At 39.8% G+C, this 16,598-nt stretch overlaps 1 protein-coding gene across 4 annotated transcripts in view; it reads left to right on the top strand.

Annotated features, from left to right (window-relative positions):
* The window catches only part of ANO4 (anoctamin 4), a 421,314-nt gene that overhangs the window by 345,121 nt on the left and 59,595 nt on the right, over positions 1–16,598 (top strand). For all 4 annotated transcript variants that reach the window (XM_040491102.1, XM_040491101.1, XM_040491100.1 and 1 more), the window contains one exon: positions 15,687–15,769. In XM_040491102.1, coding sequence (XP_040347036.1) covers positions 15,687–15,769 — 83 coding nt within the window. The remainder of the gene's footprint in view (positions 1–15,686; positions 15,770–16,598) is intronic.

The raw sequence follows: 16,598 nt of genomic DNA, 5'->3' as shown, positions 1-16,598 counted from the left end.
AATTCATGAGTAGGACACTTAACCAGCTGAGCCACCCAGGAGCCCCTGCTTGTTTTATGTGATCTTCCTATGTTTGTATCAATCCAGATTTCCATCTGGTGTCATTTCCTTCTGCTTGAAGAACTTCCTTTAAAGTTTCTTATAATGCAAGGCTGTTAGTGATGAATTTTCTCTGATTTTTAAGGTCTAAAAATATCTTTGCTTCATTTTAACTTTTTAAAGATACTTTGCTGGATGTAAAATTCTAAGTTGGAAGGGTTTTCTTTTTACCTTTAAATACATTAGAGCACATGTTCTCAATTAGGAGTTATTTTTGCCTCTCAAGAGACATTAGACAATGTGCAGACACATTTTTGGTTGTCACAACTGACAGAAGGGAGTGCTACTGGCATTTTGATCTAATGCATAGAGGCCAGGGATGCTGCTAAACATCATACAATGCACAGAACAACAATCCCCACCCTCAAGGAGGAATTAAATGTTCTAAGACATCGTTGATGGTGAGTTTGAGAAACACTGCTAAATTTATAATCTTTCTTTTTCTGAAGTCACATGGCCTATTTGAGTTTCTTTTGGAAAGTCATCTGACACTTCTATCTCAGCATTCTCATCTACAAGTGAAGACTAAAGTACCACTAACATATGGAATGTTTTGATGTAGAATAATGACTTACATTTTCAAAACAGTTGACACAGTGTCAGTTGTGTCCAGATTGAAAAACATTGCCTTAAGGGATGCCTTTCCATCGTATGAAGGCTTGCATAGTTTTTTATAAGATGTCGCTGACATTCTTTTTTTTTCCTATAAAAGATTTTCCTCCTTTGTATTTGCTTTAAAGATTTTTATTTTTTATTCTCAGGAATTTGATTGAGATGTGTTTTGGTGTCATTTTCTTTGTCTTTCTTATAATTAGGGTTCATTTAATTTGGATCAGTAATTTTGTAATTTTTATCAAATTTTTAAATTTTTCCAGAATCATATTGTCACAGTCTCCGATTATGTGAATGTATGCTAGACCACTCAATACTGTCCTACAGGTCACTTAATGCGTTGTTCACATATTCCAGTCTTTTTTACTCTTTGTGTTGTCTATACTTTTTGGATTGTTCCTATTGGTTTGTCTTAAGATTCACTGAATCTTCTGAACGGTCCAATCTGTTAATTCTATCCAGTGTATTTTTCTTTCCATAACTTAGATTCTCCATCCCATATCTCAGTCAGTTGGGTCTTTGTATGCCTGGTATTAGTCTCCTCATTGTGTTCATGTTTTCATCTCCCTTCTTGACAAAGTATACTTATAACAGTTGTTTTATCATCTTTGTTCTATCATTTCTGTCAGTTCTGGGCTGTTTCCCTGGGATTGATTGAATATTCTCCTGCTTATAGGTTTTATTTTCCTGCTTATTTGTATGTCTGGTAAAATTTTTTAAATGTTCATTTATTTTTGAGAGAGAGAGAGAGAGAAGGGAAGGAGGGGGTAGAGAGAATATGTGAGTGGGTGAGGGGGAGAGGGAGAGGGAGACAGAAAATCCCAAGCAGGCTCCACATTGATGGAATAATGCCAGGCTGCAACTCATGAACCATGAGATCGTGACCTGAGCCAAAATGAAGGAGTCAGACTTTTAACCAACTGAGCCACCCAGGCACCCCTGTCTGGTGGTTTTATTAAATACTGAGAAGTGTTGAATTTTGTTTTTTTGTTGTGTTTCTTTAGCGTTGGACTTTATTCAGGTATGTAGTTAACTTACTTGCATCCCAGCTAGATTCTCTTGAGATTTGTTTTTAGCTTGTTAGGATAGATCCAGAGACCCACTACTAGGAGACAGCCTTTATGAGGCCTCTCATAAAATTCTATGTGTTGCAACATCTCTGTACTCTGACTAGTGAGATGGTAAACTTCTTTTAGCCCTCTGTGAATTCTGAGGATTCTTTATCTACCAACAAGCCACCTCATGTAGTTTCACCCCATGCATGTCAAGAGCAGAAGGGACTTCATTGCTGATACCTTGATCTTTCTTTCAATATCAGCTCCTTTCTCTCTGGTACTGTGCCCCACAAACTCGTGCCACTTCACTTTCTCCACTCTAATCTCTCAAGCTCAGTAAGACCACTAGGCTTGGTTTGGGTTCCTCCACCTGAAAATGGCCTCCAAACAATGAGCTGGTGCCATCCTAAAGCTTACCTCACTTATTTTTCTCTCAGAGATCACAGTGCTGCACTATCTGCTGTCCAGTGCTGAAAAAAGTTGTCTCTTATATTGAAGCAGTTAGTCCAATGGGTAGAAACAAAAAATTGCAGTCACCTGTAGCTTGATGGCTTTTTATAGAAGGGAAGCATACACTCAGGCAGGGTGTCAGAGAATTTTGGTTACTTTGGAAAACTGCCATTATCCATGGTGTCTCCTCATTTTTACTAGTTCAGAAACACTGTTGGACTACCCAGAGCTAATTGCACTTGGACAAACAGACACCTCTTATAAACTCTGCAAGCACTAGTACATTATCCAGAATATGAAAATGCAAGTATATTATAGAGAATATTTTTTATAATGACCATCTAGGGCATTTTCTTCCTGTATCAGGATACTTAGGAAGCTAGATTAATCATTATATGGTGTTTGAGCTTGGAAATCAGTGCAGCTGGCAAAATTCCTGGCACATCAAAAGAGTGCAATTAATAACTGTTAAATGAATGGAAGAGGGACACAAGAACTATTTTTTTCTGCTGAATTAGTCATCTTTATTCCATTTCAAAAAACACCCCTAGAGACTGGTTTATGTCAGGACACCCTTCTAATATCCTCCATTAGATCAAACTCTGCAAAATTTATATTCTTAGACCCTTGTTTTTCTTAACTTACAGGTTGACTATCTGGATACATTGACTTTCTCCAGAAAGTTTCTAATACCAATAATTAAACTTCAACTTCTTAAAATATAGTCACGTTCCTGTTTTTCCTGGATTCTGAGATTAACCTTATCTTGTATGTTGGGGAGTTTCACAAATTCTCTAGTCACTTGTTTACATTCACTTGCATTATTATTGCCAATGACCCACCTCAGATGTTGCAAATTAGCAACCGATAAAAATACTCTGGTCGTCACCAATTTTAAAAATATACAAATTAAGTATTACTTTGAAACTGAGATAGTTCACATGAAGAGACATTGTGGCCAGATCCTTGAACTTTTGAAAAATTTGAAAATCTAGCCACAGTGTAGTCAATGGAAACTGAAGAACACCTACCACTTCATATGGTGCACACACACTCCAACTGGTCTCATTCCCTACCACTCCCAATTGTGTGGTTTACTCTTGTAGGTTTTGTAATGGTCTGGTCATTTTAGCATTTGAGTTTGTGACTCCTCACTAAGCTCATTCAATATGTGTAGATTTTACAAGTTAACTTCTCAGGAGATGACCTCATTCCTCTACTTCTAAGTTCTTGGGAAGCATCCTTGTAACTCCTCTGTACCTTCTTCAAATGAACATTCTCAGAAAGTTATAAAGGACAGAGATAATTAAATCTGTTAGTATTATCCATTTCACTTTTTAAAAAGAAGGAAATTAGAATTTGGAGAAAAATGACTATGTGTATGAAGGAAGTTCATTCTAATTTCCTAGGAAGAGAATCACGTTAACCAGGTTTCTGAAAATGCTTTGAGTCATCAGACAGAAGGTCGCTTTTCTGAAATAAAAATAATTCTTTCCTTTCCCTATCTACTGCCAAGTTTATTGCTGACCACAGTTCATTTCTTGTTTTTATACAAATATATAATAATCTTTTGACAAGTTAAGGAAGGAAGTTAGACTCTAGGATGTTTAAGCCCTTGTTTTTCTCAAAAAAGAAGTAAACATGCCTTTATAATTATATTGTGGCATTAGACACAATTCTCCTCTGGACTTCCAGGGTAGAAATTTTCAAAATGAAGAATCAAATTATGCCTCTGTATACCTGTTATGTTACCAAAGGGCAAATACTGGTAGCATGTATCCCTAGCAGCTTTGGGAATAAATGTGGGTTTTTTCAGGTCTACAGAAGAAAAGAATAGATCTACAGGAAGGATAGAGATTAATGTCAGGCTCTCACAGTAAAGCTATAACTCGAGGTATGGTACTTTGGTTTTTATAACTGTTTCAGCAAAGTGATCCTATGGTTTCAGCAAAGTGCTTTCTTTTTGGCTCTTCTTGATTCAATAGAAATTAGAAGTCCCAGATTAGACTGTGACCTTCTAGCTAATGGACCAGATAGCACCTCTGGCTCTTACCCTAAATGTCAGTTGCTCCTAGTCATTGTGATAGCCCAAATAACCCTGCTATGGGTTGAATTGTGTTCTCCAAAAAGATATATTTAAGTCCTAGCCCCCAGCACCTGTGCAAGTGACTTTACTTGGAAATAGGGTCTTTGAAGATATAATCAAGTTAAGATAAGGCCATAATGGATTCCCAGTATGACTGGTGTCTTTACAAGAAGAGAAAATGTAAAGACAGACACAGGGTAGAATGCCATATGAAGACAGGGAGGGAGATTGGAACAGTGCCTTCACAAGCCAAGGGATGCCAAAGATTACCCAGGCACTAAGAAGAGAGGCATAGAAGATGCTCTCCCTCAGAGCCTCCAGTAGGAACTAACCCTGGCAACACCTGATTTTGAACTTCTAACCTCTAGAACTGTAACAGAATAAATTTGCTGTTTTAAGCTCCCCGCCCCCCACAAAAAAAAGGCATATTAGGGCCAAATCCCAGTTCTGTCATTTACTAGCCATGTGACTCCTCTTCAACTTCAGATTTCTTATTCATAGGATAATGAAAATAATACCAACCTGGACAGACTTTTTAGAAAATAAAACATAGTACCTAACATGTAATAAATTTTTACTGTACAGTGACTAAATAGTATAGTATTTCAACCCTGTTATGGAACCCAAGGTATGCAGCTTAAAGGAGAGATTTTCCTGCATAAGACTCTCTAAATGCCTTAAGAAGGTGACAAAAAATAGAAACTCAGTGGGTTTTTTCTTCCTATTTGCAAAATGTTTACCATGGTTATACTTTCAAAAAAAAAAAAACCTGTATCAGGATGACTAAAGTTAATTGCCAAAATACACAAAAAAACAAAACCTAGATGTTTAATAGAACCCATGCACATGAAGCTCAACCAGGTGTTTCTGGTTGTCAGCCTTCTATGTGGTCATTTAAGTACCCAGGTTCCTTTTATTTTGTGGCTGTATCCTGGGTGGGATCCTTAGAGTCCTCTCCATTCATCCCTCAAAAGGAGTAAAGAAACATAGAGATGATAAACTTACTTCCTAATTATTTAGTCCCAAGCTGACATATGTCACTTCTACTTCCTTTCCATTTTCCAAAACTTGGCTACATCTAACTGTAATAAAGGCCAGGAAATGTAATCTAACTATGCCTAGAAAGATAAGAAATGGTTTTTGGTAAATGCATAGAAGTCTGACACAAATTGATTTGAAATTGATAATAAGTATTCTATTTAAAGAAATGATCATAACATGGCCCACAGAACACTGTTACATCCTTTTGTGTCCTTTATGGGCTCATGTGACAACCTTCTCAACTGTGTACAATTCCGAGCCAATGGTGTTCTGCTATATGAAAACAAACCTACCTGAACACTAACCTTGACCCTACTGGTACTTAAAAGGCAGAAGTCTCAGATTTTTCTAATGTGTCAACTAATGTTGTGAGAAGATTGTTATTTGGGATTGATGTTAATATCTCAGATGAGTTTCATTTGTGGGTAGGTTAGATAGTAGTACAGAGTATTACAGAGTAGAAGAGAGAAGAGAGCATGCAAAAGTCTGTCTTATAACTAAAACTAATAAAGCTTCAGATATTGTGGCTTGATACTGCCCTACCTAAAATCTGTAAGGGAAGTAACTCATAAGTTTTTTTTTTCATCTTCGTGCCTCATGCAATGTCAGTGATTAAATGGGAGAAGCATTCCAGGCTGGCAGATAGCTCTACGTGGTCACTCAGGGACTCATAGTCCTGCACACAAGTTGTTGGTCATCCCCCAGGCCTTGGCAACATTTGCATGGTCTCAGCTGAGTCTCTTGGGTTCCACCTATCCAAAAGGGTAAAAAGAATATCTTAAGATACCGACAGGTAAGTGACATACATCACATTACTTCTGTTCACACTCCACCAGTGAGAAGTGTTCTCTGGCCATATCTAACAGCGAGGACATCTGGGAAATACAGTATAATGGGCAGCCATGACATCAGCAGCAGTCCTTTTACTGTGGAACAAGGCAAGAATGCGTCTTAGAGGACAATAGGTAGTCTTTGCCACAGGGTCCATGCAACCAAATAGTGAGAGTGTTAATTAGAACAGAATGATATTTTATTTCAAGGCAAAAGAGAAACACAAACGTTTCAACTTTTCATCTTAGTAAGTTATTATTTATTTAACTGACACTGATATATAAAAACACTCACAAGATATAGTTGCATATTTTTCAAACATATACCATAATGCCTTAAAGGTTTAGATAAATAAGAGTAATTTGCCATATTATTCTCATTTTCATGACAGCATGTCAACTGTACATTTACTGTGCCTCTGTAGATTTAGTTACTGTGATGAACCCTGGGGATATAGAGATAAAGACAGCAAAGATTTAGCCCTTATTCTCAAGAAGCCCACAAGCTAGTGGTAGAAACTATCCAATTTTTCTATTGTTTTTTAAGTGCTGAATCCTGTGCTCACCACTGACCTAGAGTTATCTGCACAACTCAGCATGGGTTTAGAGAAGGTTCAAAGGGAGTGGTTGCAGAACACATAGGGCCAAATCTGGAAGCAAGAGTAGGAGTTGGCTAAGTAGACTCAAATAGGGAAGAACATTATAAGCTGAAGAAATAGTGTGGGCAAAGCTAAGAAGGTTATGCAATAGCTCAGGTGTGAAAACTGCTGGTGAGTTACCCTGGAGTCTAGGGTGCAAGTTAGGGCAGAGAGAGTTAGGCACAGGCAGGGTCATTAGGAGCCTTGCATCCTGGGCTGGTAGTGGGGGCTTTTTCTATAGTTGGTGTGACTCCTTGACACCCAGGAAAACTGGTCATACCTTGTTTTTGAAAAACCATTATCTCCATAGAAGTATAGATAGGAATCTAAGGAGTTCAAAATGCTAGAAGTAAAGTTAAGCCTTCTGATGCTTTGAAAAAAAGAGATATTTTTAGACCAAATTTTTATAGGAAGGATTCCGTATAGCAGAGTTTTAAGTGTTTTGAGGATCAACCCATAAAAGAAATAATACTTCTTTTTTTTCAATATATGAAATTTATTGTCAAATTGGTTTCCATACAACACCCAGTGCTCATCCCAAAAGGTGCCCTCCTCAATACCCATCACCCACCCTCCCCTCCCTCCCACCCCCCCATCAACCCTCAGTTTGTTCTCAGTTTTTAAGAGTCTCTTATGCTTTGGCTCTCTCCCACTCTAACCTCTATTTTTTTCCTTCCCCTCCCCCATGGGTTTCTGTTAAGTTTCTCAGGATCCACATAAGAGTGAAAACATATGGTATCTGTCCTTCTCTGTATGGCTTATTTCACTTAGCATCACACTCTCCAGTTCCATCCACGTTGCTACAAAGGACCATATTTCATTCTTTCTCATTTCCCTGTAGTACTCCATTGTGTATATAAACCACAATTTCTTTATCCATTCATCAGTTGATGGACATTTAGGCTCTTTCCATAATTTGGCTATTGTTGAGAGTGCTGCTATGAACATTGGGGTACAAGTGCCCCTATGCATCAGTACTCCTGGAGCCCTTGGGTAAATTCCTAGCAGTGCTATTGCTGGGTCATAGGGTAGGTCTATTTTTAATTTTCTGAGGAACCTCCACACTGTTTTCCAGAGTGGCTGCACCAATTTGCAATCCCACCAACGGTGCAGGAGTGTTCCCTTTTCTCCACATCCTCTCCAGCATCTATAGTCTCCTGATTTGTTCATTTTAGCCACTCTGACTGGCGTGAGGTGATATCTGAGTGTGGTTTTGATTTGTATTTCCCTGATGAGGGCGACGTTGAGCATCTTTTCATGTGCCTGTTGGCCATCCGGATGTCTTCTTTAGAGAAGTGTCTATTCATGTTTTCTGCCCATTTCTTCACTGGGTTATTTGCTTTTCGGGTGTGGAGTTTGGTGAGCTCTTTATAGATTTTGGAAACTAGCCCTTTGTCCAATATGTCATTTGCAAATATCTTTTCCCATTCCGTTGGTTGCCTTTTAGTTCTGTTGGTTGTTTCCTTTGCTGTGCGGAAGCTTTTTATCTTCATAAGGTCCCAGTAATTCATTTTTGCTTTTAACTCCCTTGCGTTTGGGGATGTGTCGAGTAAGAGATTGCTACGGCTGAGGTCAGAGAGGTCTTTTCCTGCTTTCTCCTCTAGGGTTTGGATGGTTTCCTGTCTCACATTCAGGTCCTTTATCCATTTTGAGTTTATTTTTGTGAATGGTGTGAGAAAGTGGTCTAGTTTCAACCTTCTACATGTTGCTGTCCAGTTCTCCCAGCACCATTTGTAAAAGAGACTGTCTTTTTTCCATTGGATGTTCTTTCCTGCTTTGTCAAAGATGAGTTGGCCATACGTTTGTGGGTCTAGTCCTGGGGTTTCTATTCTATTCCACTGGTCTATGTGTCTGTTTTTGTGCCAATACCATGCTGTCCTGATGATGACAGCTTTGTAGTAGAGGCTAAAGTCTGGGATTGTGATGCCTCCTGCTTTGGTCTTCTTCTTCAAAATTACTTTGGCTATTCGGGGCCTTTTGTGGTTCCATATGAATTTTAGGATTGCTTGTTCTAGTTTCGAGAAGAATGCTGGTGCAATTTTGATTGGGATTGCATTGAATGTGTAGATAGCTTTGGGTAGTATTGACATTTTGACAATATTTATTCTTCCAATCCATGAGCAGGGAATGTCTTTCCATTTCTTTAAATCTTCTTCAACTACCTTCATAAGCTTTCTATAGTTTTCAGCATACAGATCTTTTATATCTTTGGTTAGATTTATTCCCAGGTATTTTATGCTTCTTGGTGCAATTGTGAATGGGATCAGTTTCTTTATTTGTCTTTCTGTTGCTTCATTGTTAGTGTATAAGAATGCAACTGATTTCTGTACATTGATTTTGTATCCTGCAACTTTGCTGAATTCATGTATCAGTTCTAGCAGACTTTTGGTGGAGTCTATCGGATTTTCCATGTATAGTATCATGTCATCTGCAAAAAGGGAAAGCTTGACTTCATCTTTGCCAATTGTGATGCCTTTGATTTCCTTTTGTTGTCTGATTACTGATGCTAGAACTTCCAACACTATGTGAAACAACAGCGGTGAGAGTGGGCATCCCTGTCGTGTTCCTGATCTCAGGGAAAAAGTTCTCAGTTTTTCCCCATTGAGGATGATGTTAGCTGTAGGCTTTTCATAAATGGCTTTTATGATGTTTAAGTATGTTCCTTCTATCCCGACTTTCTCAAGGGTTTTTATTAAGAAACGTTGCTGAATTTTGTCAAAGGCATTTTCTGCATCGATTGACAGGATCATATGGTTCTTCTCTTTTATTTTATTAATGTGATGTATCACGTTGATTGATTTGCGAATGTTGAACCAGCCCTGCATCCCAGGAATGAATCCCACTTGATCATGGTGAATAATTCTTTTTATATGCTGTTGAATTCAATTTGCTAGTATCTTATTGAGAATTATTACATCCATATTCATCAGGGATATTGGCCTGTAGTTCTCTTTTTTTACTGGGTCTCTGTCTGGTTTAGGAATCAAAGTAATACTGGCTTCATAGAATGAGTCTGGAAGTTTTCCTTCCCCTTCTATTTCTTGGAATAGCTTGAGAAGGATAGGTATTATTTCTGCTTTAAATGTCTGGTAGAACTCCCCTGGGAAGCCATCTGGTCCTGGACTCTTATTTGTTGGGAGATTTTTGATAACCGATTCAATTTCTTCGCTGGTTATGGGTCTGTTCCAGCTTTCTATTTCCTCCTGATTGAGTTTTGGAAGAATGTGGGTGTTTAGGAATTTGTCCATTTCTTCCAGGTTGTCCAATTTGTTGGCATATAATTTTTCATAGTATTCCCTGATAATTGTTTGTATCTCTGAGGGATTGGTTGTAATAATTCCATTTTCATTCATGATTTTATCTATTTGGGTCATCTCCCTTTTCTTTTTGAGAAGCCTGGCTAGAGGTTTGTCAATTTTGTTTATTTTTTCAAAAAACCAACTCTTGGTTTCGTTGATCTTCTCTACAGTTTTTTTAGATTCTATATTGTTTATTACTGCTCTGATCTTTATTATTTCTCTTCTTCTGCTGGGTTTAGGCTGCCTTTGCTGTTCTGCTTCTATTTCCTTTAGGTGTACTGTTAGATTTTGTATGTGGGATTTTTCTTGTTTCTTGAGATAGGCCTGGATTGCAATGTATTTTCCTCTCAGGACTGCCTTCGCTGCATCCCAAAGCATTTGGATTGTTGTATTTTCATTTTCGTTTGTTTCCATATATTTTTTTATTTCTTCTCTAATTGCCTGGTTGACCCACTCATTCTTTAGTAGGGTGTTCTTTAACCTCCATGCTTTTGGAGGTTTTCCAGACTTTTTCCTGTGGTTGATTTCAAGCTTCATAGCATTGTGGTCTGAAAGTATGCATGGTATGATTTCAATTCTTGTATACTTATGAAGGGCTCTTTTGTGGTCTAGTATATGATCTATCTTGGAGAATGTTCCATGTGCACTCGAGAAGAAAGTATATTCTGTTGCTTTGGGATGTAGAGTTCTAAATATATCTGTCAAGTCCATCTGATCCAATGTATCATTCAGGCCCTTGTTTCTTTATTGACCGTGTGTCTAGATGATCTATCCATTTCTGTAAGTGGAGTGTTAAAGTCCCCTGCAATTACCACATTCTTATCAATAAGGTTGCTTATGTTTATGAGTAATTGTTTTATATATTTGGGGGCTCCTGTATTTGGCACACAGACATTTATAACTGTTAGCTCTTCCTGATGGATAGACCCTGTAATTATTATAGAATGCCCTTCTTCATCTCTTGTTACAGCCTTTAATTTAAAGTCTAGTTTGTCTGATATAAGTATGGCTACCCCAGCTTTCTTTTGGCTTCCAGTAGCATGATAAATAGTTCTCCATCCCCTCACTCTCAATCTAAAGGTGTCCTCCAGTCTAAAATGAGTCTTTTGTAGACAGCAAATAGATGGGTCTTGTTTTTTTTATCCATTCTGATACCCTATGTCTTTTGGTTGGTGCATTAATCCATTTACATTCAGTGTTATTATAGAAAGATACGGGTTTAGAGTCATTGTGGTGTCTGTATGTTTTATGCTTGTAGCGATGTCTCTGGTACTTTGTCTCACAAGATTCCCCTTAGGATCTCTTGTAGGGCTGGTTTAGTGGTGACGAATTCCTTTGTTTTTGTTTTTGTTTGTTTTTTTTTTGTTTTTGTTTGTTTGCAAAGACCTTTATCTCTCCTTCTATTCTAAATGACAGACTTGCTGGATAAAGGATTCTCGGCTGCATATTTTTTCTGTTCATCACATTGAAGATCTCCTGCCATACCTTTTTGGCCTGCCAAGTTTCAATAGAGAGGTCAGTCACGAGTCTTATAGGTCTCCCTTTATATGTTAGGGCACATTTATCCCTTGCTGCTTTCAGAATTTTCTCTTTATCCTTGTATTTTGCCAGTTTCACTATGATATGTCGTGCAGAAGATCGATTCAAGTTACATCTGAAAGGAGTTCTCTGTGCCTCTTGGATTTCAATGCCTTTTTCCTTCCCCAGTTCAGGGAAGTTCTCAGCTATTATTTCTTCAAGTACCCCTTCAGCACCTTTCCCTCTCTCTTCCTCCTCTGGGATACCAATTATGCATACATTATTTCTTTTTAGTGTATCACTTAGTTCTCTAATTTTCCCCTCATACTCCTGGATTTTTTTATCTCTCTTTTTCTCAGCTTCCTCTTTTTCCATAATTTTATCTTCTAGTTCACCTATTCTCTCCTCTGCCTCGTCAATCCGAGCCGTGGTCATTTCCATTTTATTTTGCATGTTGTTTAAAGCGTTTTTCAGGTCCTCCTGACTGTTCCTTAGTCCCTTGATCTCTGTAGCAAGAGATTCTCTGCTGTCCTCTATACTGTTTTCAAGCCCAGCGATTAATTTTATGACTATTTTTCTAAATTCACTTTCTGTTATATTATTTAAATCCTTTTTGATCAGTTCATTAGCTGTTGTTATTTCCTGGAGATTCTTTTGAGGGGAATTCTTCCGTTTGGTCATTTTGGATAGTCCCTGGAGTGGTGAGGACCTGCAGGGCACTTCCCCTGTGCTGTGGTATATAACTGGAGTTGGTGGGCGGGGCTGCAGTCAGCCCTGATGTCTGCCCCCAGCCCACCGCTGGAGCCGCAGTCAGACTGGTGTGTGCCTTCTCTTCCCCTCTCCTAGGGGCGGGATTCACTGTGGGGTGGCGTGGCCTGTCTGGGCTACTTGCACACTGCCAGGCTTGTGGTGCTGGGGATCTGTATTAGCTGGGGTGGGTAGGCAAGGTGCACGGGGCAGGAGGGGCAGGCTTAGCTCTCTTCTCCTTAGGTGATCCACTTCAGGAGGGGCCCTGTGGCAGCGGGAGGGAGTCAGACCCGCTGCTGGAGGGGTGGCTCCGCAGAAGCACAGAGTTGGGTGTTTGTGTGGAGCAAGCAAGTTCCCTGGCAGGAACTGGTTCCCTTTGGGATTTTGGCTGGGGGATGGAGGGAGATGGCGCTGGCGAGCGCCTTTGTTCCCTGCCAAACTGAGCTCTGTTGTCCTGGGGCTCAGCAACTCTCCCTCCCTTTGTCCTCCGGCCTTCCCGCTTTCCGAGCAGAGCTGTTAAGTTATGACCTCCCAAATGCTAAGTCCCGCTTGCTGTCAGAACACACTCCATCTGGCCCCTCCGCTTTTGCAAGCCAGAATCGGGGGCTCTACTTGGCCTGCGTGCAGCCCCTCTGCCCTGCTCCCTCCTGCCAGTCCATGCAGCGCGCACCGCCTCTCCACCCTTCCTACCCTCTTCCGTGGGCCTCTCGTCTGCGCTTGGCTCCGGAGACTCCATTCTGCTAGTCTTCTGGTGGTTTTCTGGGTTATTTAGGCAGGTGTAGGTGGAATCTAAGTGATGAGCAGGACGCGCAGTGAACCCAGCGTCCTCCTATGCTGCCATCTTCCGAGGATCCTCCAAGAATACTTCTTAATCAAACATATAGTACTGAGTGCTATAGTAGTATAAGACAAAAGAGATATATTAACAACAAGCCAGCTTCAAAGGAGACAAAGAGGAAAATGTGAACTCTGATGTAAGGCAGCATATAACTGGACACAATCAAAGTACATTGGGCTCCCAGGGCTGTGAGTATTTAGACAAAGCGATTTAAATCATGGAATAGTAAGGATATGGGATTTAAAAAAAGAGGGGGAGGTTATGAAATTGAAGCTTTTCCTTGAAGGAGACAACCTAATATTCAATTATAACGTAGTTCATGGTAAGAAGTTCTTCCTCAGATGCAGATTCCTCAAATGCAGAAGCAGATTCTTCCCCAGATTCATTTTCACACAAAAACACAAAAGATTGGCAATTGTGCAAGCAACTAACTTCTTCTAATCCTCCCAAGTTCTAGAATGGAAGGGAGGAGAGGATTATTAGCCACAAAAGGGAATTCCTTGTTAGAGTTTCTCTCTCCTCCATGCAGAGTTCAGCACATACTGGGGGGAAGAAAGGTGGTGGAATATTTCTGACAGCCACTGGTGTGTCTTAGAAGTCAGTTCCTCTAGGTGAGAACCACAGATGCGTTGGTAGGTTTTGGTGAGAGTAGCAATAGCCAGGAAGACAGATTGGATATGTATCCTGTGGCCTTAGGCTTTTCAGAATGGTCCCCCATCAAGCCTCTCTGAGGCCACAGAATACAGTCCTGACTTTTAATGAAGAATAACCACATATTCAAGGACTGGCTGCTTTTTCTCTTCAAGACCAGGGGACACTCCGGAGACAAAAAAAGAGATAAAGTCTTTAGCCAGTGCCATTTGCTTGAGAGTCCAGAGGACCTAATAAAAGAATTGTCCCAGGGACCCCATGCAAAGACAAGATAATTTGGTAAGGCAGAACAAGTGTAGAGAAAATAGTTAACATAACAGGCCTGCTTTAGAAAATCCTGCTCACCAGCTTGGCTCTTAGCCCTTGCCTCTGTAATTCTTTTTTTTTTTTTTAATTTTTTTTTCAACGTTTATTTATTTTTTGGGACAGAGAGAGACAGAGCATGAATGGGGGAGGGGCAGAGAGAGAGGGAGACACAGAATCGGAAACAGGCTCCAGGCTCTGAGCCATCAGCCCAGAGCCCGACGCGGGCCTCAAACTCACGGACCGCGAGATAGTGACCTGGCTGAAGTCGGACGCTTAACCGACTGCGCCACCCAGGCGCCCCAGCCTCTGTAATTCTTAAGTACACAGCAAGGCGAGAGAGAGAGAGAGAGAGAGAGAGAGAGAGAGAGAGAGAGAGAGATCGATCTACCAATTCTGTGTCCTGGGTGTCTCTGTAATATCCTTAGTTGCATTCATCCTCAAAGTTTGAGTGTGTGTGTGTGTGTGTGTGTGTGTGTGTCTCCTATCATTTAGCTTATGACTTACAAGGCAGCAAGATTATGTCTTGATTATTTTTCTTTCCTCTCTGTCATTGTATAATGCTCAATAATTGATTTTGGCAGATAATTTTTAACTGAATTGAGTAGAAAGTTACTTTGGTTGAATGAGGATAACCTCCAGATTTCCCTGGGTGGAAAGGCCAGCTACCCCACACCTTGTTGAAAAAGGTTCTTAGAATTTGCACACTTTTTCCTTTAATGTGACAACCAAGAAATAGTTTGGAGAAAAAGGGTAAAAGAGCTTCTTTCAGTAAAACAGCAAAATACATTTTACATAGCTATTGTGGTGAGGACGATTTGGCAGACAAGAAATCACTGCCAGTCAAATCCATGTGAACTGCTAAGTTTTATTTTTGCTTTTATGCCCCTACCTGCTCCTCACTTTTAAAAATAAATACTCATGGGGCGCCTGGGTGGTGCAGTCGGTTAAGTGTCCGACTTCAGCCAGGTCATGATCTTGCGGTCCGTGAGTTCGAGCCCTGCGTCAGGCTCTGGGCTGATGGCTCAGAGCCTGGAGCCTGTTTCCGATTCTATGTCTCCCTCTCTTTCTGCCCCTCCCCCGTTCATGCCCTGTCTCTCTCTGTCCCAAAAATAAATAAATGTTGAAAAAAAATTTTAAAAAAATAAAAAAATAAAAAAATAAAAAAAATAAAAAAAAATAAAAATAAATACTCTTATCAATAAGAGAGATTCTGGTAAACTAGTTTTCTGTATTCTTGTATACCAGGAGCTTTGTCATTCTAATAAGTCTGTTCTGCCTCAACTTGGAAATCAGCTTAATATAATTCTAAATGAAATAGCTAATTTTTCATTATGTTTGACACAAACTTAGTAATTCTCAGAAGTGGTCCTTGTTAAATGGGGGCTAGCTAGAAATTCTGATATTCAAGGATGCTTACACAAACAACTGTCATTCTCTGCAATGACTTCATTATTCAGTGACAGTTAACAGCATTGTTTTATTCAAAAACGTCTTTGTCTTTCTCTGCTTGTTCCAGCAACAGTTTTCCTGGAGTTTTGGAAAAGAAGGCGAGCAGTAATTGCTTATGACTGGGATTTGATAGACTGGGAAGAAGAGGAGGTTTGTATTATTTACCTCAGAATTTTTCAAAAAGCCAATCAACCAAACACGCAGTCCCCCTGAGTATATCACTCTGTGCTGACAGAAGTTAGGTTTCTTCACAAAGCATTTCAATACCCGTCTTTGCAAAAAACTTCAGGTAGTATAAAAACTAGCAGAATTTAAAAGAAAGAAAAGACACGGTGCCTGGATGCCTCAGTTGGTTAACCATCTGACTCTTAGTTTTGGCTCAGGTCATGATCTCACAGTTTGTGAGTTCAAGCCCTGCATTGGGCTCCAAGCGAACAGGATGGAGCCTGCTTGGGATTCTTTCTCTCTTCCTCTCTCTCTCTCTGCCCCTCCCCCCTCACTTTCAAAATAAATAAATAAACTTAAAGAAAGAAAGAAAACATTTTGATTGCAAAGCATCACTTGTAGGTAGAGACATCAGAATAATTAGTAGTAAGATTTGTTTAGTTTTCTTAAACAGTATCCATTTTCTTTACTTCAGCAGAGAGTATTAGTTTTACAACTCTAGGTACATGGAAGCAACCCTCATAAGAGAACTCCAAGGAAATGTTCCTTTGAGCTCTCCAGAGCCCTGCACAGTGCCCAGAGCTGCACAGACTCAGAAGTATTACCTCAAGTCTGTGAACAGTGAGCAGAAACCACTCCTCAAGAGGCCTCATGGGTAGAAGTGGCTAAATGCCTCTTATTCTAGCCTGTCATGCTCAGATAGCTGTGCAGAAAATCCCCAGCTTGCTACATGACTTCTTCATGGATAACCCAGGGTAACCATTTGCTGGGGCTGCCATAACAAAGTACCACATACTGAGTGTCTTAAACAACA

Source organism: Herpailurus yagouaroundi, unplaced genomic scaffold (genome assembly GCF_014898765.1).
Source record: "Herpailurus yagouaroundi ecotype Mexico unplaced genomic scaffold, PumYag 182, whole genome shotgun sequence".
NCBI lineage: Eukaryota > Metazoa > Chordata > Mammalia > Carnivora > Felidae > Herpailurus > Herpailurus yagouaroundi.
Note: the sequence above shows the minus strand (reverse complement) of the source record. Positions and strands in the feature narration are given on the sequence as shown.